The sequence below is a fragment of the Empidonax traillii genome, unplaced genomic scaffold, assembly GCF_003031625.1.
Source record: "Empidonax traillii isolate 1590-97213 ecotype Southwest subspecies unplaced genomic scaffold, ASM303162v1 scaffold762:size303542, whole genome shotgun sequence".
In the NCBI taxonomy this organism is placed as follows: Eukaryota; Metazoa; Chordata; class Aves; order Passeriformes; family Tyrannidae; genus Empidonax; species Empidonax traillii.
Window position 1 is genome coordinate 197,841 of NW_020955955.1, and position 23,961 is coordinate 221,801.

Below are 23,961 nucleotides of genomic sequence, written 5' to 3' on the forward strand. Positions count from 1 at the left end.
ATCAGCTTCTCATTCTGACAGCATAATTAAAATAGTTTTTAAATTTCTTTTATGTAGCCCTGTTGCCAAACATCTTCCTGGTCTCAAAATGACTGCAAGGCAAGAGAATGTCAGTGCTCCAGGGCATAAAGAAAGATGTGTGTTGGAGGGAAGCAAGGGGTAGAAGAGGTGGTTACGTTGTCTCATTTCTGGCATGGGAGAGTGCTGAAAAGAGAACAGAAGGAAAATGATGTCTGAACAGAAGAAAGAATGCCAAGAAGGGAACAGAACCAGGAGTGGTTACAGGACTGGGAGGATGTTGTGGTGGTATACTAGAAGCTGGCTGGCCTACAGCAGCTGTATCTTTGATGTAAATACAATCACATCACAATTACAGCTCTTTGTTAAGTGAAAACTAAAATGGTCGTGATGGCTGACTAGAGACAAAACCGACTACAAACACATGAGCTGGGGATTGCTTTGAGTGCTGTCTGTGAAAATGAGGTGGCTCAAGTATAGTGGAGAACAATGAAAAGGTCAGAGAAGCACTTACAGTGTGAACCTGATGTAAGCAACAAAAATGCTTCCTCAGTGTTCTGGGAGACAGGACTTCATGTTCACTGTTATAGAAATAGGATAGAATCAAAGAATCCCAAAGTGGATATAATTCCTTTCATAATGGCAATAAAACCCCAAACCTTCAGATCATCTCAAATATATGCTAAGCATTTGAGTTAAAATCAGTGCAACACAGAGAAAGGAACACATGAAGGCATATCAATCTCAGAGGGAGTAAGAGTGGAAGGAAGCTGATAGAAAACAGTGTAAATGAGGATTAAAGTGGTGGGAGTTTGGGAGACCAGGCTTAACAAAAGTTTAGAGACACTTGAGTACAATGAATGCCAGGAAAACAAATGGCAAATATAGGAAAGAGAAGTGTTGACAACCATGGGGAAATGGTTTCTTTACATGAACATAATATCTCCATCAACTTGTTCCAGAAACTAATAACAGAATCAGTCACAGAAAAACATTTGCACTAAAAGGCAATAATGCACATTTTGTTTCTAAATGAAAACCTGAGGAATTTGACAGTTTTAATTTCACAGGAAATGCAGGGAAAAAAATTGGTGTTGTAACTCATTTGCAAGAAGGAAACTTTTTAATATGTTCCAGATTTTTGGGGGTTTTGGCACTCCTCTGACCTGTCTGAAGTGTTTGGAAATCTACACTGCAGAAGAAGAACAGCAAGCAATGGAAATATTAAGCACCAGGGAAAATACTGACAAGGTTGTGATTAAGTTATTTTATTACTATACAAATATCTGATTAAGTGTGATTTGTGTACCACTGATCACAACTGTACCTAGCACATGAAATTAAATTCTTCTTTTTAGTAGTTCTATGTATTGTATTCTTTCATAAATAAAAAAGGGTTTTTTACCTGAGATTACAGTTTTCAGTTGCAAAGAATAATTCCAGACGGATACTGACACATACAGTGAAAAATTACACATGTATCAACCAAAGCACATGGCACATTATGCAAACAAGAAATTAGCACAGTGATTTTTATTCCACTTCTAATGCTTGCAAATATCAAATAACTTACAAGTAAGTTTAATATTGCACAAATCTGATGGTTTTGACTGGACATTTATTTAAGACAACATGTATCTTATTTCCGTAGGGAAAAAATAACGTTAATGATTTAATATAGTGAATGCATTGAAATATATCATCTTGTTCTTGATCAGCATATTAAAAAAATCACACATCTAGTTGTCACCCACTTTGTTTTAAATGGCCCAGATTCAATCAAATCCAAGACACCTAAATCATGCAATTCTATTTATGTAATGAGGATTACTTTTGTGAGGGAGAATTAGAAGGTGAGGATTACAATCTTGTTTGGGACTGCTTAAGTAACAGTTGGTGCTAAAACATTTGGCAATAATTTTCCCAGAATTTTCCAAATATTCCTTAAAAGACCCAAATGTCACTGGAATCTCAACTTTTTATGTTTGAAAAACAAACGGAAAATAGCTAACTGTTATGTTTGCTATTTTTAAATATTTCATACAGGAAACTACCTCCTCCTTTCTTTCTGGTTCTAAAATCTGTTTTATCTCCATTATCTCACTCCAGCACAAGGAAATCACTTGTAAATTTAATATGTTTATTAGTCCTTAAGAAGAAACTGTCGCACACAAAAATATCTGATACCTATATAAAGTTTGAAACCTAATCTAACCACATACACTTATTGCATAGAATAATTTTAGTATGCAGACTTCTTTTTTAGCTGTTATTCTGCAACTTTAGTCAGAGCAAGAAGTTAGATGTGGCACATACAGGAAAAAATTCTGTGGGCCCAATTCTGCAGTCACACACAAGCAAAACTCTCACTGAAATCAAGTCATTATTGGGCCTAGAGAAAGCTTATCTCCGAGATTTTATTTTGACACTTTAAAGCCTCTTATGCAAAATTAAGTCAGAAAGCCCTTTTACTCCTTCAAAATGGGAACATACTAAATCGTTTAAATTTTTTTACATCTTAAGCCAAAACATAAGGAGGGTAAGGCATTCCAGTCAGCACAAAGAATACCATGTGACTCTCTCACTTATAAAAGGAGATTCCCAGCCAGCAGGTGACACTAGCTGGACCACTACAAAGCTGGTTGGTATTGATGGATATGTTGTCCCCACAGTTCTAACCAGGAGTCTCTGCCCTAGGGATCTGAGATGCAGGTTGCAACAGTGGCACTGATTGGGAAGATGCTCAAATGCTTTCTGGTGCTCAGAGATTATTGACCATTACCACTTAATTCTCGAGCCATAAGAACATGTAAGAAATTTAGAACAGTTTTTCTTGGAAGGTCAATAACCTTATTAATACCAACTGCATGCACTCAGAAAAGCTGTGAATAACAGTACACTTATAAATTACCTCCTCCTCACATACAGACACTCCTCTAGAGGCAAAACTATTGTTTGTGGCAGGTCATGAAAATATGTTACTCTTGTAAATCTTACTGTCTTTGATCTTGACATGGAAACAAAGATTATTCACATAATATGGTAGTTTTTAGATGAGGAGTAAATGTCAGATGACTATTCTGCAGCAGTAATCATGAATGAGGTTCTCTTCTGCAACACTACATAGAAAACAGGAGATGTTTTTTGTTATGGTTTGAAATAATTTTGATAAAACTACAGGTGAACACGGTGGTAAATGACTGGGAGTGGTTGACATCACTGAGTTTTTAAGAAACCTAGCCTTCTACATGAGATCTCAAAAATTTCAGCAACACACAAGATCATTGTAATCACAGTAAATGTATACATTGCAATAAGAAAAATTGTCTTTTCAAAGTGCTCTGGCACCATGCACCGGGTAATGTTGAACTTTTTTTCAAGTGCTCCCACATCACACATGTAGATTGCATTCACTTTGAAACCAAAGAGCTGAATCTGAAGCCAAAAAGCAACAACTTCAAGAACAATCCTTAAGAAAACAGAGAAGATATAAAAACCAGTGTAGGATGACTTTTGGAGAATATCTTCCTGTTTGATGCTCTTACATGCAGCGTAAAGGTGAAAAAAGGCTCCAGGTACCAGTACAATCACCAGCTGTAATGCCCAGAATACCTAAAATGTAGCAGAAAGGCGGCTGTCAGATCATTTACAACCGCATAGGGACAGTTAAAATCCACACATATTGGAACATTTTGCAAGTCTGTTTTTAATATGTATGTTTAAACACTTAGATGACAATAAAGGTAAAAATGACTGTTATGTTTTTATTTGAAAAGTTCAGTCAGTTTCTGAAACATGAGGATTGTTGTTAGGAAGGACAGAAAGCACAAATCCATATTTAGTCACAGATAAAGTGTTATTAAAAGGAAAATACTAATGAAAAAAAGATAGGGATAATTAGCCCAGTCAGTTACTACTTCTTATATGGAACACTCATGTTTAAATTTTGCAGTTTATTTTCTTAATGTTAGATTTTTACAATTAAAAGAACCCAACCAAACAAAAAAAGATAAGTTACCTGAGGAGTTATAGGCCTGAACTGGTTGTAACAGAAAAGATTAACCTCTCTCTTGTCTGGGTCACAGCTGAAATGCAAGGCCTCATTTCCATAAACAGCAAAGCCCAAAACGCCAAGGAAAAACATTCGAATTGAGCCAAAAAAAAGAGTGTGGAATTGGCCAATTACCGTTGGTGGCCTGAGCTGCAAATCACAGGGTTATTCACCATAAAAACAAAATGAACATTGTTATTGTTGGAGGTCTACTTGCTCTTTTTCATTATCCAAAATATTTATTTTATTCTACTTGTTTTAAAAGGAGTTTGCCTATGAAGGCCACAGTAGCTTTCTAACAAAATAATGGCTTACAACACTTTTATTGTTCCTACTAATTTCATATAAACGCTCATTTGTCTAGCACTTGTCAGTTCATTTGTTTCACTGCCTTTATCTGTATTCCGCTGCTGCAGAACGCGCCAGACGGAGCTGAGCGCTTCGGCTCCAAAGTCTATTCGTTTTGCTGTTGACATGATGTCAGGTGATGCCAAAGCAAGGACCGCCGTGCCACCATCAAACCCGACCATACTTATAACCATACTTATTCGTGCAAATTAACTTTCAGGTCCCCACTCGAGCCCCCCTCAGGCCTCCCTCAGCGTCCCGCCCGGGCAGCACCGCTGCCCTGTGCTCGGGGGCGGCGGGCGCTGCGCGGCCCCCGCCCGGTTTGGGGCCGGACCCCGGCGCCGGGTAGGGCCGTGGGGAGCCGCCCCCGCGTACTCACACATCCCTCCGAGAAGCTCCGGATGTAGTTGGGGGACATGTCTGGGGAAGGTACCCGGTGTGGGCGGCGGCGGCCGGAGCCGGAGCCCTCCCTGGCCCTGGCCCCGGCCCCCGCCCCGGCTCGCTCCGCCCTTTCTCCCCGGGCGGGCCCCCGCCGTCGGGCCGGCAGCGGGCGCAGCAAAAGCGGGGTCGGCTGGCGCCGGACGATAATCCCGGGCCAGCACCGTCAGCAGCGCTGGCCGCCACCGCCGCCCCCCTGCCGGCTGCTCACCTGCCCCTGCCCCGCCGCCTGACGCCGGCTTTTCAACCCCTCTGTACCCACCATCACCCCGGCCCGGTCCCGGGGAAGAACGCGGCGCATCGCTCTCGGGGCTGCCGCCGGCGGGAGGACCAGGGACCCAGCGGGCCTGAACACCCAGAGTTTAATAGCTTCTTTTTAACTAAGTCCAATAAAAAAAGAAAGGATGCAGCAAGACTTGGAATCTGTTGGTCCACGATTCTGAATTCAAAGAACTAGCAATTGAATTAAATATTATTAACCACTCCAAAATTGCTATAAATAACTTAATGGCTATAATTGCTATTAATAATTTGCCATCTTACTCAGTATGTGCAGCTGAAAGATCTCTAGAAGAGCTAGGCATGCGAGCCCATGCAGGCACCAGACACTTCTGCTGCTGAATAGCCTCAAGGATGTACCTCAACTCAGTAGTTTGAACCCAGTGGGAATTTTATGAGAAGATGTAGAGGAGAAAGGAGACGGGTAACCAGTAAAGGGGAAATGCTAACTTGTCAGTCCCTGGAGCACAATAGTTTATTTGGCATTCTGGGTGCACAAGAAAGTGAAATCCAGACAAAAAAAAATCTAAAGAGGGGTATTTATTCTTTTGCCTTTATTGTGAGAGAGCCTCCCTTGTAACTGATTGCAGCGTGACTTCAGGCTGATGTAACAAAATCCATTGTTCCCTCTGTAATGAATGCTCGTAGGCATGGAAGCCTAGGCAGAAGGAGGGGAGAGAGGGGAATCACGGTTCGTTTTATGTATGGATTTAGCTGTTGTGTGTGTACAAGGTACCTCAATGTGACTGTATTAATGACATCATTGAAATAACTGTTGCAAGACATCAGAACACTCTTTGTAAGGGGAATCTGCCCTGTGTCAGCTGAAGTAACTCAATTGCAAAGATGCTGCAAAATGCTTCAATAAGTACATCTTATTTACTACAATTTCTAGTTCAGGCAGGTAATGAAATGCCTGTTTATCTCATGGAGTACTGTAAAAGGTGCTGTATCAGTAACACTGAGACTGGGTTTCCAAACTTTGTATAATGCAATCTGCTGCTCTGCTGCATAGAGTGAATGCTGAGGTTTGCGTATGTGGAATGAACTAAAAGCAATAATGCCTCATAGCAGTATATAATCCACAATAAAGTACTGTGGTTCTCAGACTGTGTGACTAACCTTCACCAAAATGCAGTAACTGTGATTACAGTGAATTGTTTTTCAATACATAATACATCTGGAGCTTAATTATCATCCCAAAGTAATTTGAATGGTCCCACAGTACTATGAAATGACTAAATTAGCTCAGCACACTGGAGAGATGTTTAATATCAGTAATATTACAGTAATTTCACTATTTAAAATGTGAATTGCTATTGAAAACCTGCTGTTGAATATATCTCAAAAAATACTGGTTTTGGTATTTATTAGGATCTCTTTAAGCAGAAATGTTTAAAAATGCAAGAATTAGAAAACTGGAAAACTCCTGGTTTCTAAATGGAGATAGGTATGTCAATGCTTTTCATTATGCTTGGTGTAGTAGTAATTATTTACACATTAATTGATGCACATGATCCCACAATAGTTATGGAGGTTGGTCTGCATTTGATTCCACTATAGATAGAAACAATATTTAAGAACACATTTTAGGGAAAAAGCTGCACTATACAAATGCTACTTTGTATCTTGTTATTTTTAGGTGAGGATCATGTAATTACTTGCCTGACTAGACCACCTAATCTATGACAATCAAATCATTCTCTGTAGAACTTCAGAAACAGCACTATGGAAACTTGAGTTTCTGTCCTATGATAAAGATGCTAAAGGAAGAGTTAGCTGGCAATGCCCTGATTTAGTTCTAGGAACACATAAGGAATACAGCTGCACTGAACTGAAAAAAAAAAAAAAAAGAATTCTGGAGGGATCATCAAATAAACCCACTACAAACCCCATGAGTGTCTGCACTGAAACCCCACTGAGTGTGATAAATGTGTCCACAATAAAATTGTCACTTTCTTTGAAGTGGCTCAATACATGCCATATGAGACCAGGCACAGGAATCCCATTATCTTCGCAGTAGGAGAAACTAATAGCAATGTTTTTCTTTTGTCATGTGTGTTCAACAATGTGCTTTGTAACACCACATTAGGAGGATAACTTGAGATGGAAGTAGAGTAAGCTGGCATTGTGCAGTCCTTTTGAATGTAGTCTGCTGATGAAACTCAAGCCATTCCATGGGACTTTGTTGACAGAAAATCATTATTTATTTTGAATCTATAGAAGCAGCTGTCTGGTAATTGTCTATCACAAACAAATGGGATGGAAGATGCTGATATCACACATGTTTCTAAGTTAGTCCTAAGCCTGGCTTTCAACTCAAGTTGGCAACTCAGCTATGTGCTCTTTAACCTTTTAATGACTTGGAGTCCTACTGAATAATCAGAGTAAAACAAATGGAATCTAAATGTATGCATAAAGCTGCAGTTGTGCTTAGAGGGATGAGCTGTGTGTTTAACATTAAGCACCCAATTCATTGCTTTATTAGGATGGTTAAATGTAATGGCACCTATTACCCTTGTGCCATGAAAGAAACAGCATCATGAAAATGGCACAAAAAATTGAATTGGTATCAATACAATAAGTCTTTATCTGCAAAAAGAGAGCTTGCGTGCCTAAATGTTTGAAAACAGCTGCTTCTGCCAGCTTTCCAGCATTGTCTAATGCTGGAAGCACCTGAATTTCCATTTTGCTTTGCAGAGTTGCCTGTGTTGAAGCTCAGATCCACTGGAAGCCTCTACCAGTTGCAGACTGGTTCCTGCACTTCAGTTTGGACCTGAGATGGAGGTTGCTTCACCTTCAGCTAGTTCAGGAGGCTTAGGAGTCAGGTGACTTCCTCAGATCCTCCTGATTGCAGTTGTATGTGTGGCACAAAGTATAGCAGGCAGGATACAAAGTCTGAGAGCTGAGAGGGGTGGACTAGTGTTTAGGTTTATTGGACACGGATACGGCTCAGCCACACCACGCAGTCTGGGGAGATGTGTCATAAATACAGCTTCTTCTTCACCTTTTTAAAAAATTAATTCAAAGTCAATTTAATCTAAAAAAATAAGAAATACACATGATGAATCACTAGCATTCTTTTCTACACTCACTTTGTCCAGTCATACAGACTTAACAGGAAGAATTCCTATATTGATGTTTGTTGGAGCTTTACAGGCTGGGGAGGCCACAAACTTCTTGTAGCCTGGTGCTCCAAGGACATAGTACTGGTTGGACAGTACCCAGTACTAACCATAGAGTGCAGGTATTTCTTCTGTTCCTTGGAGTCTTAAAGAGGAAAGGACTACATGGCACATATCAGACTTATTTTATATTAGTTAGCTGCTGCTGCTTAGAGCAGCTTGAACTCAGTGTTTCTCTTTTCAAGATATTTAGTTTCCTAGCTTATGCTATTTGTCACATTCTCCACACAAATACACAACAATTCTTCTCTTTAGAATAATTCTTCTCATATTAGCTCCTCCCAGGGAGTGCACTGGCATTGCCTATGAGAGGTTAAACTTCTAGTGCTATTTTACTAGTGTAAGAATTGTAGAGGCTTGATGTTTGGATGTCTAACCTTGGAGTTTGAGCTCTGGCCTTAGAGATGTGATCTTAGAAACTGAACAATTGTCCTCCTTGACTCCAAACATGAAGTATTTCATACCCAGCTGAAGAGACCTTGTCTCCTTCCCTGTCTTTCTTTGACTCTGCCTACTCTTCCTAGCTGCTTCTTGGACCCACTTCTAGCTACCCACATAGGAAGTGGCAAACCCTGTTATGTATTCTGAAACCTAGGGAAATGATCTATTTCAGTATCCTCTTGTCCTTTAAACAGAACTCCTAACTCAAGAACATGAAATGAAAATTTCTGCGCCAAACCCCTCCATTAAAATAGGAAGGCCTCTATTGAGAAGTAATAAGAAAGAAAATGAGTTACTTAAGGTTATTGTACATTTGACTGTCTGGAAGAAGTCCCTCTCTGTTACAATGCATGCCCACTTTTTCCAGCTGTGTCTGCTGGTCTAATGTGTGATACTACAAAATTTGTTGAAGGCTTGGTTCCTAATGCTCAGTGTTTAAAATCAAATACTATTTGTTCCTGGGTTGTTGTCATGTTTCTTTTAAATGTGTGACTGACGATCAGGCCTTCAAACATGACCTCTTCCAGCACTGCATTTCAACCCAGTTTTCATTTAATGTGTAAGCACACATGCTGAATTAAAGGCTTCTTACTGCAAGTAGTTTTGGTGGCAGATATACTTGAATTTTCAAGGGACTACACAAAGCTTGTTGTGATATGCAAATCTAGAATTAGCCCTGGAATTACCAAGTGCCTTGAGATGCACAAATGTGGGAAAGAAGTGTTTTTCTCTGTCAGAACAACTTCTCTGTAGAGGGTATTTGTGAGGTGTGTTGACTTCCTCATTTCTACACAAATGGATTATGAATCCCTATGTTTGGGAATTACTGATGAGGTGGAATTAACCCTCACATTTTCAAGTTGTTGTGGTTCCTGCCCTATGGTGTTGCACTCCCAGATACACTCCATCTGTGCTGGCTGATTGTGCCTGTGCAGTTTCTTTCCCACTAGGAACACTTACCTGTGGCACCCTCTCCCTTACTCTTGTGCCAAGTACTGTGTCACAGCTGCATGATGAGATTGTCTCAGGGCTGTAATCTGAAATAAGATCCAAAGACACGGGTGTACTATTTTGTTTGAAAAGAGAATGATGAACAGTTTGTATGTGGAGATCTGAATTCCGACTGGTTTATGTCAGGGTCTGTGGATCTTCCCCCAACACCTTTTTTCCAATGCAGGAAATTATATTCATGCTTGTTGAGTGTATTCCCTTGTCTTTACACAGACATCTGTTGAACAACACTAGAAGCATAAACTATATTTTTGTTTTCTCAGAGCTGGAGTCACTCACTCCCTCCAAAGCTTATTTCCTTGCTGTTCAGAGTTCTGAAAAACATAGAGTAGATAAAATCAAGTACTGATAAAAATCAAGAACATAAATTCACACTGAAAATGTTTCTAATTCCTCAACCTTAGGAATTACGGTGGACTAAAGGACAGATAAAATTTATTAGAATAGAAGAAATTCTCCTGGAAGGCAGCACCAGGAGTGGTGATATTGTGCAACAAAAAGCAAGGGGTCTCACTTCTCTCCACTCAAACTGCAATAAGCTTCTGCCAACAGAAGCTTTTAAAGTGTTCTTCTGTTGATATTCATGCAAAAAGACTCAAAGACTCTTGTCCCAGATAAATTATTATTAAACATATGTTGAATTTAAACTATTCTTCCAATGGGAATCATGTTGACTGTTCATATATAAACCCATTTTGAAATAAATTATCAAAAGGACCATACTCTCGGTCTTAAAATTTACCTTACAGTGTTAAAGACATATATGAGATCCAGCAATGGGAACCAAAAAGACTGATTCAGAGTGTTAGCAGAAACCTGAATAGTGTTGATCTTAGAAAATTTCATGTATGCTCAGTAGAGGGTTTACAGCAATTTAGACAAATATATAAGCCATCAGTAAGGCTGCCTTGGAGGGAGTGTAGTTGAATTTAACACTGTGTGGAGGACACTTGATCAGTAACAATAATCACTTCCAGGGGAGCTCTGTGACAATTCTAATGTGCTGCCTAGTGGTAAAGGTGAAGTCTCTAGCCTGATCTTTTCTGAGGCCTAGCACTGGCTGGGTCTCTAAAAAATTATTCAGCATTATATGAATCAGTAATTTACTTTAACACATTTATATATTCAGGGATGTGAGAAGAGTCACAACGATCTATTGATACAGAGAGGTGTAACTTTTAAGAAACATCAATGCTTTTTGTTTGATAACCTTAGTAAAAATTTATTTAAGAAAAATCTCTGATTTAATTCCTACAATAGACAGCATGCCAGGGACAGACTATGTATCACTACACATGGGACATGCTTTGATTCTGATATTTCAGGGGACAGACTCTCCATACACCTGTCATAAAGCCAGAGAGCTTCAAGAAAATTCTTTCAAATGACATGAAAAAGCAAGTTTGCTACAAGGTCATACATCCTCCCTTTTGAGAAAAAGAAACAAAGAAATAACTCTGCAGAGCATGTTAATGGCTAATGCTGTTATCCCTCTGCGTTAGCACTTTGTCTTAAAAACTTCCGTCCAGTAGGTCTGCCTGTCTTCCAGCATATGTACACGGCTAAGTACATTCATGGCTCCTGCTGGAAACAGATGGAGCTGTTTGGAAAGCCTATACACGTGCAGGCACTAGAAAGTAAAAGACCTCACCTCACTGAAAAGCAAGAAACACTAGGGACAAATGCTCCTCTTCAAAGAGGCAAACAACATTCATCCTCCACTATGTTATACTATTTGCATAGTAAGTCACGGATAATAGACAACACCTGTCTCCCTTTCCATGTCGAGATCATTGTGAAATGCAACTTCGCTAATCAAAGCCTAAAACTTTAAACAAAGCTGATGCCTTTGAGTAAAATCTATGCAGAATCCAGAGATGGACGTCGGTAATAAAATCTCTTCATTTCCAAGTCCCTCGCTCCCCGTCACCCTGCGTTTCAAAGCGCCGTGGTTTCACCTGGGTAAAATTCTGGAAGACGGGTTTCCGGAGGCGATCCCGCGTTCTCGCCCGACGTGGTGGACAGCCCTCCGGTTTGCCGGAGAGCGCCTCTCGGGGGCTGCTTGCGGAGGGCAGCGGCGGGGGGAGAGGCTCCCCTCGCCCCTCCCGCTCCCCTCGTCGTCTCCATCGCGCTCAGGGGCTGGGACCCCGCGGGACGGCGTCGGCTCCGGGATCCGCCTCTCCATTTCGCGCAAGATCCACCTCGGTGGCTCGGGGCTGGGGCGAGGGCACGGGCGCCTGCAGGGCGAGAGGCGGGGCGGCCCCTCCCGGCACCAGGTATAAACCGGGACTGCGGAGTAAGGACGGGGCTTGCTCTGCGCCTCACCCCCGCCTCCGGTGCCGCCTCCCGCGTCCGCGGGCCGAGCAGCACCGGCGCCGCTGGACAGCGCTGGCGGCCCCGGGGCCGCTGCGGGCTCGGGAAGGAGGCGGAGGGACCGAGCCTGCGAGGGCGCTCCCGGGGAAGAGGGCAGGCAGCCGCTGTCCTGACGGAGTTCGCTGCCCGCTAGGCTGAGGATCTCTTGCTCACCTGCCCACCGGGACAAGCTTGTGCGAAGAGCTGAGGGGCAGAGCATGGGAATTTTTGTTTCCCTCCTCCACCGCTGCGCCGTTGGACATTCTTCTGCATTTCTGAAACGAGAGAACTCGTCAAAGAAGGAGGTTGAAGAAAGGCAGTAGGGAAGGGGGGAGAAAGTTGGTTGACTTGCAGAAAAGTAAAGCTTTCCAGTGGCTCCTACTGCACTTTGCACTAGAGACCCTCAGTCCACCCGAAGCTGGAGGATGGAGCCAGAGCTCTCGCCTGAGCTCGCAAGAATGCCCCTTGGGGAAAATGGGAGTGCCCACTTGGTGCCCGACACAGCCCTGCTACCCCCAGGGAAGAGTACGGCCATGTTCATCATCCGCTGTGTGATCCCGTCGCTTTACCTGCTCATCATCACTGTCGGCTTGCTGGGCAACATCACCCTCATGAAGATCTTCATTTCCAACAGTGCCATGAGAAGTGTGCCCAACATCTTCATCTCCAGCCTTGCTGCTGGTGATCTGCTGCTGCTAGTGACCTGTGTCCCCGTGGATGCCTCTCGGTATTTCTCTGAGGAGTGGCTCTTTGGGGAGCTGGGCTGCAAGCTCATTCCTGTCATCCAGCTCACCTCTGTTGGTGTCTCTGTCTTCACTCTTACTGCCCTCAGTGCTGACAGGTAGGAAAGCTGGGCTGACAATTCTCAGCTCTCTGCAGCTTGGGCTGAGGCTGGCCGGAGCTAGCATGAAAGATAAAGTGCTCCTCTGGATAAGGTGTCCCTGGTTTGCAGTCCCCTTATTCCATCTTGTGAGGTGGCCGTGCTTCTCCTTCCCTCACTAATGATGGCAAGTCCGGTATTAACTGAAGTTATAAGGTGTCTGGAAATGGGTGTGCCTGGGCCTTCAGCTCCCAGGGTGTTAGCTACAAGGACTGGGTTTAGTCCTGTCTTCTGCACTTCTGGGATGGTCCTGTAACAGCCCTTATACTGAGATCTTATTCATTTAAGGAAGGTTTTAGATGCCAGATGCCTTGACAAGTTACAGTGTTATGCTCACAGGCAGTGAGAAATTTAAACCAAGTGAAACACAGAGGTACTTTTAATCCATTTGTTTCTTTCTGCTGAGAAAGTGTATGTGTGTGTGTGTGTGTGTATGTGTATCTGTGCCTTAGTAGAAGAGCAGGTTACCAGAGGTGACTGCCAGAACTAGGTTAGCTTCTGGGAATTCAGAGGCACCAAACTGTTCTGTTGTAACTGTCAGTCTTAAACTTTTGTTTAAACTATTCTTTTTGTCTTCTGAACTTTTAGAAAATGGGAAAAAAAAGAGATAATACTCCAAAACAAATAGGAAGTAACACTTTCATCTCCACTACTTGTCAAATTAGGAAGAAACAAAGAGCTAGATCCCAAATTTTCCCTCCCAATTACTGTGAATGGGTACTTAAGGAATTTATAACAACTGAGTGGCTGTTGGAGTGTGCTTCAGGCTCTGAAAGATAAAATCTTGCAGTGTAATTGCAACCTTAAATTAAATGAAATTATCTTTCTTCTGTTATCTAAGCAGGGTTTTTGAAACCAGAAATTAAAATGTTTAATTCCTTCTCCATAGAAATTATCCCTTTTTATTTTGTTGGGTTTTAAACTGAGCCACTGCATGATATTCGTGCATGATGTGAAGTCTTGAGTTTAGTAATATATCTTCACAATTACAGTAATGTTTCTTCAAAAATTGTAATCCTCTTTTTTATTAGGGTCTTTAATTTTTTTTTTTTTTTGCTAATTCAGTAAATTGTTCGATTACATGGGAGGATAGTCTTCAGCAGACATCGATTTCAGTTGTGTTTGAATCAGGACCTAACATACTTGTCTAAAAAGACTTCATAACTTATGAAAATTTTTTATATTTTTTAATAAGAGCTTGCAAAACATACCTTAAAGTGAACACCTGTAACTCTCTGATTAACTCAGTTAAAGAGCATGCCCAAATCTGTCCTTAAAGAGCCAAGGAAGCCCTGCAGTTCTCTTTCTGCTCTATTTTGACTGCTTAAAATTATGATTGTGGTATCTTAGTTGAAAAGGGAAGAAGTTACTTGTAGTGGAGATCATCTTTCAGGGAAACATAATGTAAGAGAATGCCAGTGACTTAAGGATTCATTCATTTGCATTTTATATGCATTTGGAGCACTCATTATTTGATTTTTCCATATAATTTTATATCCTTACTTTAATATCAGTAAAGATTCAAGAAGTATTAATGCTGAATCTGTTTACACTGAAAGCATTTAGAATTGCACATATCAGAAAACAGCTTCAGTTTGTGTGCTGAGATTGTATAAGCTCATAATAAATACATTCCTCTAGCATTTTTTGTAGTTTGCAGCATATACCAATATCAGAAATGGTTTATAGTAGGAATTTAACAAATCTGTTTCTCTAACTTCTGCGGTTTTATTTTTGGCTACTGAGGAAAAAAAAAAAAACACATTTATTTTCCAGTCAGATGATCAGCCACTGACTTCAGAGACCAGTCTCCTAGGGGCCCAAGACATCGCTGAGTGAAGCTAGCTGAACTGTCAGTGGAGTTTGGGTTGGAATCACATCTCCTTTTTTTTTGAACACTTGTGTTGAACTAGAGGGTTCACTGGTGTGGAGGGGTTTGCATCACACTAATTTGTAGCCTGATCCTAACATGTGTCATCTTGACTAGATCAGTTATGGGTAATTATGCTGGCAGATCAGGAGTGGTGGCAGCCAAGAGATGCTGAGGAGGTGAGGCCTGGCTTGATGCAGTGTTTTCTCCAGATAAGTGAATCTAGCATAGCATGCTTGTAAGCAGTGATGTCACTACGTGGGCTCCATTGTAATCCAGTACATATTTGGTCTGATACACAATGTCTTCTCTATCTCTTTCACAGATAATGCTCAAAGTACATTTTAATATATGATAATTAAAGCCTTTCCTGCTTTTTATTCCCTGTTGCCATGGGACTGTATGGAATGCCAAACATTGATTACACTAAGGAATAGATTTAGGAATCTTTAGAATTCTTTGCAACATGCCTGCCTGAATTAGGATAAGGGAAGTTGTCTTGGTTTCCACAGAGTAATTAGCACTTATTGCATATGTGGGAATTCTGCATGATGGTTTACATGTATGTTGATACATTTTACTAAAGCAGCTACAGAAGCTATAAACTCTGAATGATTGTTACTAACAAACTGAAGATTGAAGGAATTAAAAATAGTACTATTTGCGTATATATATTTTCTGTAGTTGCTTAATTTCATATGCATTTTTGTCACAGAAGTCCCTTTCAGCATCAGTAATGCTTTCTGTGTGATAAATATGCACCTTTTAACTGGAAGCTTTGTTATCTTGTACTGAGATTGTTTGAGTTTTGTTTTGGTTCTTTTTTTTTTTTTTTTTTTTTTTTTTTTTTTTTTTTTTTTTTTTTTTTTTTTTTTTTTTTTTTTTTTTTTTTTTTTTTTTTTTTTTTTTTTTTTTTTTTTTTTTTTTTTTTTTTTTTTTTTTTTTTTTTTTTTTTTTTTTTTTTTTTTTTTTTTTTTTTTTTTTTAGTGTGTGTACAAACATGATATGAAATTTTTAATGATGCTTCCCAGACTTCCCCAGAGCACATTTGGAGACTGAAATTAGCAGCACACAGCACATCTGCCCAAGGTTGCCCACCCTCATCACAGGAATAGCAGCTGGTTCTTCCCATCCCTGAACTCCTGGTGCTCTGGCTGACCAGGGAGTGGTGCCCAGATGCAGCCCCACACGTGCTGGGGTAGAGAGGGATAGGAGGTCAGCAGTAGTGGTGGGGATGGTGATATCAGAGATGATGCACTGGTGGTGAAGGGTGTTGATGTCAGAGCGGGTTGCGATCTCCCTCTCCTATGGTGTGGGGAAGGAGCTGTGCTGCTCAGCCAGCCATCCCTTCTCACTGCCATGCAGGCAATGTATAGAGACAACACCCTCACCCCTCATGGCCACTCTTCTCTGTTGTGGAGAAACCAGACCACCTCTGGAAATGTTAATATTTCTCTGGTTTATAAAACCAAGGAAAAAAAGAGAAAGTGGATTACAGAAAGAGAAGCCCTAGTAATTACAGTGGATGACAAATGAAAAAAAAGAAGGGGGCTGAAGGACAAAAATGTGCAAACCAACAAAATAAAAGGATCTAGGGGGGCCATAGGGCAGGACACCCGCAACAACACTCAGCACACCTTGAAAGTGCCCACAGGGCTGGTGTGTAATGGCCAGGGATGCACTTCCTAAAGATGTGATCGGACAAGGAATTAAAAATGGGCTCCCTGATGAGCTTGTTTCTCCAGGGTCCATGGACTCCATCCAGTTTTGACCAGATGTAAAGGATGTTGCTGAAAAAGTCCCAGGACTTGGTGTAGTCTTTGATAAGGAAGATAAAAATAAAGAGGTGAGAAATGTTGCCAGAGGGACTGCAGCATTGCACACATGAAGAAAATGTGTGCCAATATCTCCTCATTGCAAAAAAGGGCAGAAGCTACAGATGAACCTGATTTGGGCCATCCCATGAACTTGTTCACTGCTCTAAGGAGTGTCTTCCAATTTATGTCCACGGTGGACCATGCAGTGAGCTCAGGATGCAAACTGGGCCCATGAGGCTCCTCACCATCTTCTCAGAGCAAGACGTCTTACTGCTTTGTTCCTGGGAAGGAGTTTAGGTAGGGCAAGGATATGTTCCTGGTAAGGAATCCAGGTAGGGTTTTCAGAGCTAGAGGTCTGAATGACACATAAACCTTGGTGTGGAGAGGTGACTGGAAAAGCTCAGGAGGTAGTGATTTAAGAATGAGTTACAATGTGTTACTTTGGCCATTACTGCATTATTGTGTGGTACCCACAAAATGCCAAGACACTAGAGTGAACAGACTTTGAAGGAATAAATGTCAGCCTCTTCAAACACCTCTAGATTTGTCCTGCATAGTCTTTCCTTTTCTCCTTGGCTGTCGTTTACACCTCATTTTTTTATGTAATCTGTAAAAATAGGATTCAATTTAATTTTGCTACTTCTCCTACATTGAATTTATTTTCTAATGAAGGATTTAAATGTGTTAGCTCAAATGCAGTCCTGCTATGCTCTAATGGAGACAGTAAAGCTGAATCACCCTACTGCAGTTAAAACAGCATCTTCTTTGCTTTCTTTCTAAAAAGTGTGACATAAGGACACCTTTGATGAGAAATAATTGATTAACCAGGTAAAAGTTTGAAAATTTAAATTCATACTTAAATAACTAAATACAGTGCCTGACTGAGATGTTTAAAATATATTCCATAGATTTGCATAGCTAAACTATTTAATCTTTCGTTTGTTTGTTTTATTTCTTTATTTGCTTTAAATGTGTAAGATTGCAATCTGTATTTTTAAAACTGTAAAAAGGCTCAAAAATGGTTTTTACAAGTTTACTTGACAGCTGATAAAAGAATCCATTTTGGCTCAGTTTGCATGTCTATTGTCTCCCATTTTTGGGGCACTACGGAAGTGTTTTGAAGACACTGAGAAGTGTGAAAACCTGCACTAATAACTCCTTTAGTTTTTTCCATTAGTAATAGCACCTTAATAAAAATTTCTTTTTACTCTTTTCAGAATTTACTTACAGTTTCTTCTTTTGTTATGGAAGATGCTGATTCAGGCTCAAATACAGTGATTGGAGAAATGTGAAATCCTCATTTCTTATTACATGTGATGGAGCAAGTGAAGCAGGAAAGTGATCATTATTTCCTTTTGAGCTCTAATAGCTGATATTCAGGGACTAAAGAACCTTTACAAGGAAAGTAGTATTAAATGACATATTGAAAATTACTTATAATTAACTGAAGAATAAAGAAAAATTCAAAGGTAAAATGAAAGTTTATCTGTATAAGATAAAAACTGTATATAGTAGATGGGAAAACAAAATTATATAGGTCAAGTAGAAGTATTAAATCTTAAAAACACAAACACTTGAGATAAATGTATTGAGTGAATGAATCACCGAAGAACATAAAAAAAATCATAGTCCAGATGTTTCTCTCACTGTAGGCTGTAGCAGTATGGTTATAATATGCAATAATAGCAAAGCAAAATAAAAATAAGAGTCATTTGGCAAGCTTTGTCTGTCACATTTTTTCAACTTTCAGTTTTAGTATATATGTGCCAACTTGATTTACAAAATAAAACTTGCTAAAAAACCTTTGTCAAATGAACAGTAAAGCCTATTCTCACCTATCTCCACTCTAAAATGTTCTAATTAATTTATATTAATTTTATACACGCTGAAAGGATATGATGGCAAATATTTCTGGGAAAAAAAAAAAAAAAAGGGATGTCAGAAAACTCCCAGAGAATATTGCAGAATTTTATGTCTGGAGTAGGTTAAGAAGTTAACTATTCAAGGACAATATTGTCCAAGCCAGGCAAGTCAAATCAGCTGTTGGAGATATTCCACTTGTGACCGTCTTTACACAGCTGAAAATGATTTCTCAGCAAATAACATTTTCCTCCTAAGTTAGGCAACTGTTCCCCAAACTTCATACAGACATATACATCTGTTAGACTCCTGCCTTTGTGTGTGCTCTTCAACTCATACAGAAGCAGCTTAGATAGAGGTTGGCAAAGTGAGAAATGGCTGTGATGTTTATCCTAGTCCGTGATCAATGCAGTGGCTGTGTTGTGCTGGCAACAGCCAGCTTTGCTTTGACTAATGCCAGTGTCCGATAGCCTTTCAATAGGCTGCAACCTAAATCCTGAGAGACAGTTTCAAAACCATCCCTCCTGTTTCTTTGATCAATTCAGCAAAAGCCTGTGCCTGGGACAGACAAAATAACTGCTAAACAGCAGATCCAGCCCAATTCTTACCAAGAGTGTAAATCTCCATTCATTTATTTTATCTTTTTGCCTCTTGTCATGACATGGTACACAATTCCCTTGTATATTATGTTGTAATGGGTTAATACAAATTGAACTGTTGGAATTCTCAAGTCTGCTTTTGTCAGGTCCTTAGAAATGATGTCAAAGATCAAGTATGCTCTACCAGTGCTTTCTTTAGGGAAAAGCTTTTACGTGCTTACTGTAATGATAAATTGGTTAGAGAATAAATAATAGATCTCTTTTATGTGTGTGCAGAGTGATGGAACTATCAAATATCCTCCTGAAAAGGGATAATTTAATTGAGTCCTCGTTTTAAATAGTTTAATTTTAGAAGAACTTCTGCATTTATCATATGGGTTTTGCTGCAGAATCATTCTTCCAGACTATATATTCCTGATGCTAAATTATTTTTATGTGTTTTTATATGTACTAATGAAACAAGGTATATGCAGTCACAGTCCCTATGTCTAAAAATGTATCTCCACTACGAAATTCTAAATCCATGATGAGATTCAGCCCAGTTTGACAGTGTAATCACAGATGGCAAGTAAGTTATTACTAGTTCATGAAATTTGTGGAATGGATGAGGAAACCTTCTTCAGTGTCCATTAAAGAGAAGTGTGTTTTGGCATTAACTTGACACAACTTGTCAGATATCAGAGAAAATAACCAAGAGACAAAAACCCACATGAAGCTTGGCATAATTACATCTTCTGCATGTCCATTTGTATATTTCCAGCTTTGTGTGAGCATATATACAAATAAATTGTGGTGTGTGTGCAAACATAAGAGAAATATATTATTTGATATGTTGTCATTGTATCTCATATGATTTTGGTTTTTTCTTCACATGACTGTCCTAAATATGGTTTCATTTTTTCCAACTGATTTTCACAGTAAATTTTTTTTTTTTAATAGTGTCATGTTTGTGTTTTGGGTCCAAGTTTGTTTGATTGTTTGTATTTTAAGGATTGCTATATTAACTTTTTCCTCTGTGATTTTTTTTAATCTTCCCTTTTTCTTCCGTGGTGTGTACTTGTTTTTTCCATCTACACTGATTTCAGGGTAGACTAAGAATAGAAGTGGCAAATGAAAATGAACTGGAAGCTTGTTTAAAAGTGGCAGAGTAGAGCCTTCTAGATGATGATACTGGAGCAAATAAATTAAGTTGCTGCATTTTGAATTTAGAAATTAGAGATCTGAGGTCTAAATTCTCAAATAGTAAAATCTAAGTCTGTTCTAGACATATTAGTAGAAGTTTGGTTATTTAATTCTTCCTGACTTGTAACATTTCTAAAAATCATCTAACTATGTGATGTTCTCCACAATAGTATGCTATCTACCATGGCATGGACTATAACTGAGTTCCTCAAGGAAATGGGAGGAAATGTTTTGTAACAGCAAAACTTTTGTAAAAGTAAACTGGCACTGAACATAGTTTACACTCAGGATTTCTGCTTCCAGGCACTTTAGTTTCTGTGACTGATATTTTTGTTGACCTTCTGCTCCATCAGTGATGATTTTATGAGATCTTCTTCGTTCAAATATATATAGATATTTTTGCTGGGATACATGTAGTAAGCATACAGTGAAGATGCAGATAACTATGCATCTTTGTCTCATCAATGAAGTTTCAGAACATGAACCCTGCAAGAATAAAAGAAGATTAGTTCTAGTTTTCTAAGGTGTGGTTTTTACTTTTAAAAAAAGATGGAGATCAGAGGACAAGTGAACAAAGCCAAATAGTAGGTAAGATATCCTAGCTCCGCATTGCAATACCTAATGTCTAGCCTAGGTGCTGACTTTCCCCTTCTCCTATCAACCCCTGCAGAGCAAAATCCAGAATCCCAAATAAGTGTTGGAATGAGGTAAATGCTCCAGAAAGGCAATAAAAGCCAAGAGAATACACGTTAAGCTGCCTCGTACTTTAAGAATAAGGTTCTCTCCTCACAAGTGAAATGTTAATTTTGAACCACTGTCTAGCAGGCCTGATCAATGACTCTCAGACACCCTGGCTGAATGAATGGCTCCACTGGAGAGGCAGGTACCAGAGCTACCTTTGCCATGGCAGTTTTGTGAAGGTTAATGACTTTGGTGTGCTCCAGTCATTATTATACCACAATTTTGAGATCAGGCTCCTTAGCTTTTCTGTGCTTAGTTACAGGATCCTAATGAAGCTTATATGCAAACCGAGTAGGTACAATCCTGGCATGCACAGCAGGGGAAGTACAACTGCTTGTTTAGTTTAGAAGTCATGACAGAATGGGCACAGCAGGTTGAAATGGGCCAACCATTGTGCAAGGCTTCTGGATAATATTTCTGGGACCAGGCACATGAAAGTGTGTGGGTTTTTTGCCATACACATCAATATATTTGTGTATATTTGTTTATCTATATATATTTATATACTCACAGAACCAACAGTATCAAACAGTATCAACAGTACCAAAGCATAGGCCTGAGCACTGGAAGTAAGCCATTTGTCGAACAGTTGTTAGAGCAGTCCATGGTGTGGTTTTCACCTGGGTCAATCAGTATTCTCCTAAACAATTTCTAGACATGATACAGTATTAAACTCAAGCCCAGAGGCCATTACTAATAGAAGTGTAAACTGCCTAATTTGGTTGGAAGTGATGGTCTCATATTGGGATATTAAAGAGTTGAACTAGTCGTGGATATCCAGCCAATGCCACTTGTCCTCCAGGCCTAAGAATAGACTCGGGGCACTATTTAGTTTACTCCTATAGATGTATCATAAGTCTTTATTAGATTATATTAATGTTTGCTTGTCTTATCTTGTCTCTTCTCTCTTTTCTTTAAGAAGAAACTTAGAGAAACTGCCACTCTAATGAAGACCTATTTGTCTGTCTTAAGATATGTAAATATATCAGTAACTTGGAATTATCAAACCTAAATATAAATTTAATGGGAATACTGACATATATGAACTTTTCTGAATAATAGCCACTGAAACAATTTACTAATATTTCTTCCAGGAGGAGAATTAAACAAACTACTGATGGTACTTTTAACTGGTGCAGTTATAAATAAATGGCTTTAGAGAACTAGAACTAAAAATCCAAATGGTGGGCAATGAGTTAGCATTGCAAGATTTGTACGAGCTTGTAAGAAGCATGGTTAGCTAATGTGAGGTGAGTGGCAAGAGGAAGAAGTAGCAAGACAAGAGAAAATGAAAAGGAAAAAGAAAATTTCTTCTCTGAAACACTGAGTGGATAGGACAGATAATATATTTCATGCAGAAATTCTTATCATCCTGGAAACTTCTGTTTTGATTGTTTTCAGGGTGGAGAAATCATCAACCAAAAGTTTAAATCAGACTTTTTTGTTGAAACACTATTGATAGCTTTTTGGCTCAACAGAGAATATTTCTATAGAGTAGAAAACTTTTTTCCCTTGGGAAAGCCTTGGGATTTTCCCCTTGAGGAACACAGAATACATGTAATTGGCATTCACTTTAAGTGTGTTTACACATGGTCCGCTAGTCTTCATTTCAGAGATTTCAGAGATGCTCATTCCCATGTGAATGCAATTCTCTGCCTTTAAGAGAAAAGCACAGAATAAAAATGTTGAGACTATCTGTGGAAAAAAAAAAGAATAAGAAATGTACTTTGCATTTCAAGAATTTGTAAGAATAAATAGAATAAATGCAAATTTCATACAGTTTGTCTGTTGTGAAAGAAGTTTCCACAACAGTGGACATCAAATGATCCCATATTGTTTTCAGCTAGATAAATTGTTCTCCTCTTAATGATTCAGCTGGAGTTGAGTCAATTGAGCTGCCATACCAAGAAAAGGGCAATAATCCCATCCAAAATTTCATTCTGCTGTAGTGGAATGGACACAGTATTTGTATTTTCAACAAATACTGACCATACAGCTATGTGTCCTATTCAGATGTGTGTGTATATATATGTATATATATATATCCTTTTATGTTGTTAGGTTTTTTGTGTTTGAAATCACCATGCAGTGACACAATAAAAGATTAACATATGAATGGCTTTGGTAAATTACTCTAGTTTTCAGGAAATGCAGTACTATGGCACAGCAACATCACTTAAAAAGAGCTTATTTATAATAAGGCAAATTATACCAACCCCTCCAGCTTCAGGATTGAAATGGAAATTAAAGCAAAGTAAGATGGATTTGCCCTACCTGTATTTTGTCGCTCCTTAGCTTATGACATTGCATTATTATATTTGTTTTCATTGTGATGGCATGTGGAAAACTAGGTGATAAATTGGGGTCCTATTTGTGGTAGGTGCTATATAAACAGGAATGAGTAGAAAGTCTTTGACCTGAAGGGTTTTTAAGAAATCACAACAGACAATCCAGAATCAAAAGGGCAAGGAGATATTGCGGCAATTCTGGTTAGAATCATAGGCTGTTACCTTAGTCCAGTGACTGCCTAAGTGTTGTCTAGTTGCTTCATGTTTTCTTTTTAATTTGTTTTTAAGGCCATCACAACAAATTACTCTAGAAAAGGAAGCAGCAATGTAATGGAAAGAAAGCTTAGCTCTAAGCATGGAGCAGCTTCTTTTGAAGTCAGGTGTATGGGAGAGGAATAGCATTGTGGAAACAGCAGAGACAGGAACAGAGCTTTCCATTCTAGTTTGAAGCTGATAAGTACCTTTACAAAGAGCTTTGAAAACAAAGGTTAGGAGAAATAGATAAAATAGATTGGTGTTTATAAGGTAGCAACATGTTATAATGCTGGAGGAAGAGGATATTGTTTTCATCAATTTTTGGGGGTTGTATAGAACAGAGGAG

The 23,961-nt window shown here is 39.4% G+C and overlaps 2 protein-coding genes across 2 annotated transcripts in view; one reads left to right on the forward strand and one right to left on the reverse strand.

Moving 5' to 3' along the window:
• Positions 1-1,245: 1,245 nt before the first annotated feature.
• GJE1 (gap junction protein epsilon 1) lies at positions 1,246-4,915 on the reverse strand. Its single transcript, XM_027901110.1, has 3 exons — positions 4,797-4,915; positions 4,037-4,219; positions 1,246-3,630 (listed from the first exon to the last, which is right to left on the reverse strand). The coding sequence occupies exons 1-3, from the start codon at positions 4,833-4,835 to the stop codon at positions 3,235-3,237; spliced, it is 618 nt and encodes a 205-aa protein (XP_027756911.1). The 5' UTR covers positions 4,836-4,915; the 3' UTR covers positions 1,246-3,234.
• Positions 4,916-12,437: 7,522 nt separating this feature from the next.
• Positions 12,438-23,961, forward strand: part of NMBR (neuromedin B receptor) — a 19,520-nt gene continuing 7,996 nt past the window's right edge. The window contains exon 1 of the mRNA XM_027901103.1: positions 12,438-12,964. Coding sequence (XP_027756904.1) covers positions 12,549-12,964 — 416 coding nt within the window. The 5' untranslated portion in view covers positions 12,438-12,548. The remainder of the gene's footprint in view (positions 12,965-23,961) is intronic.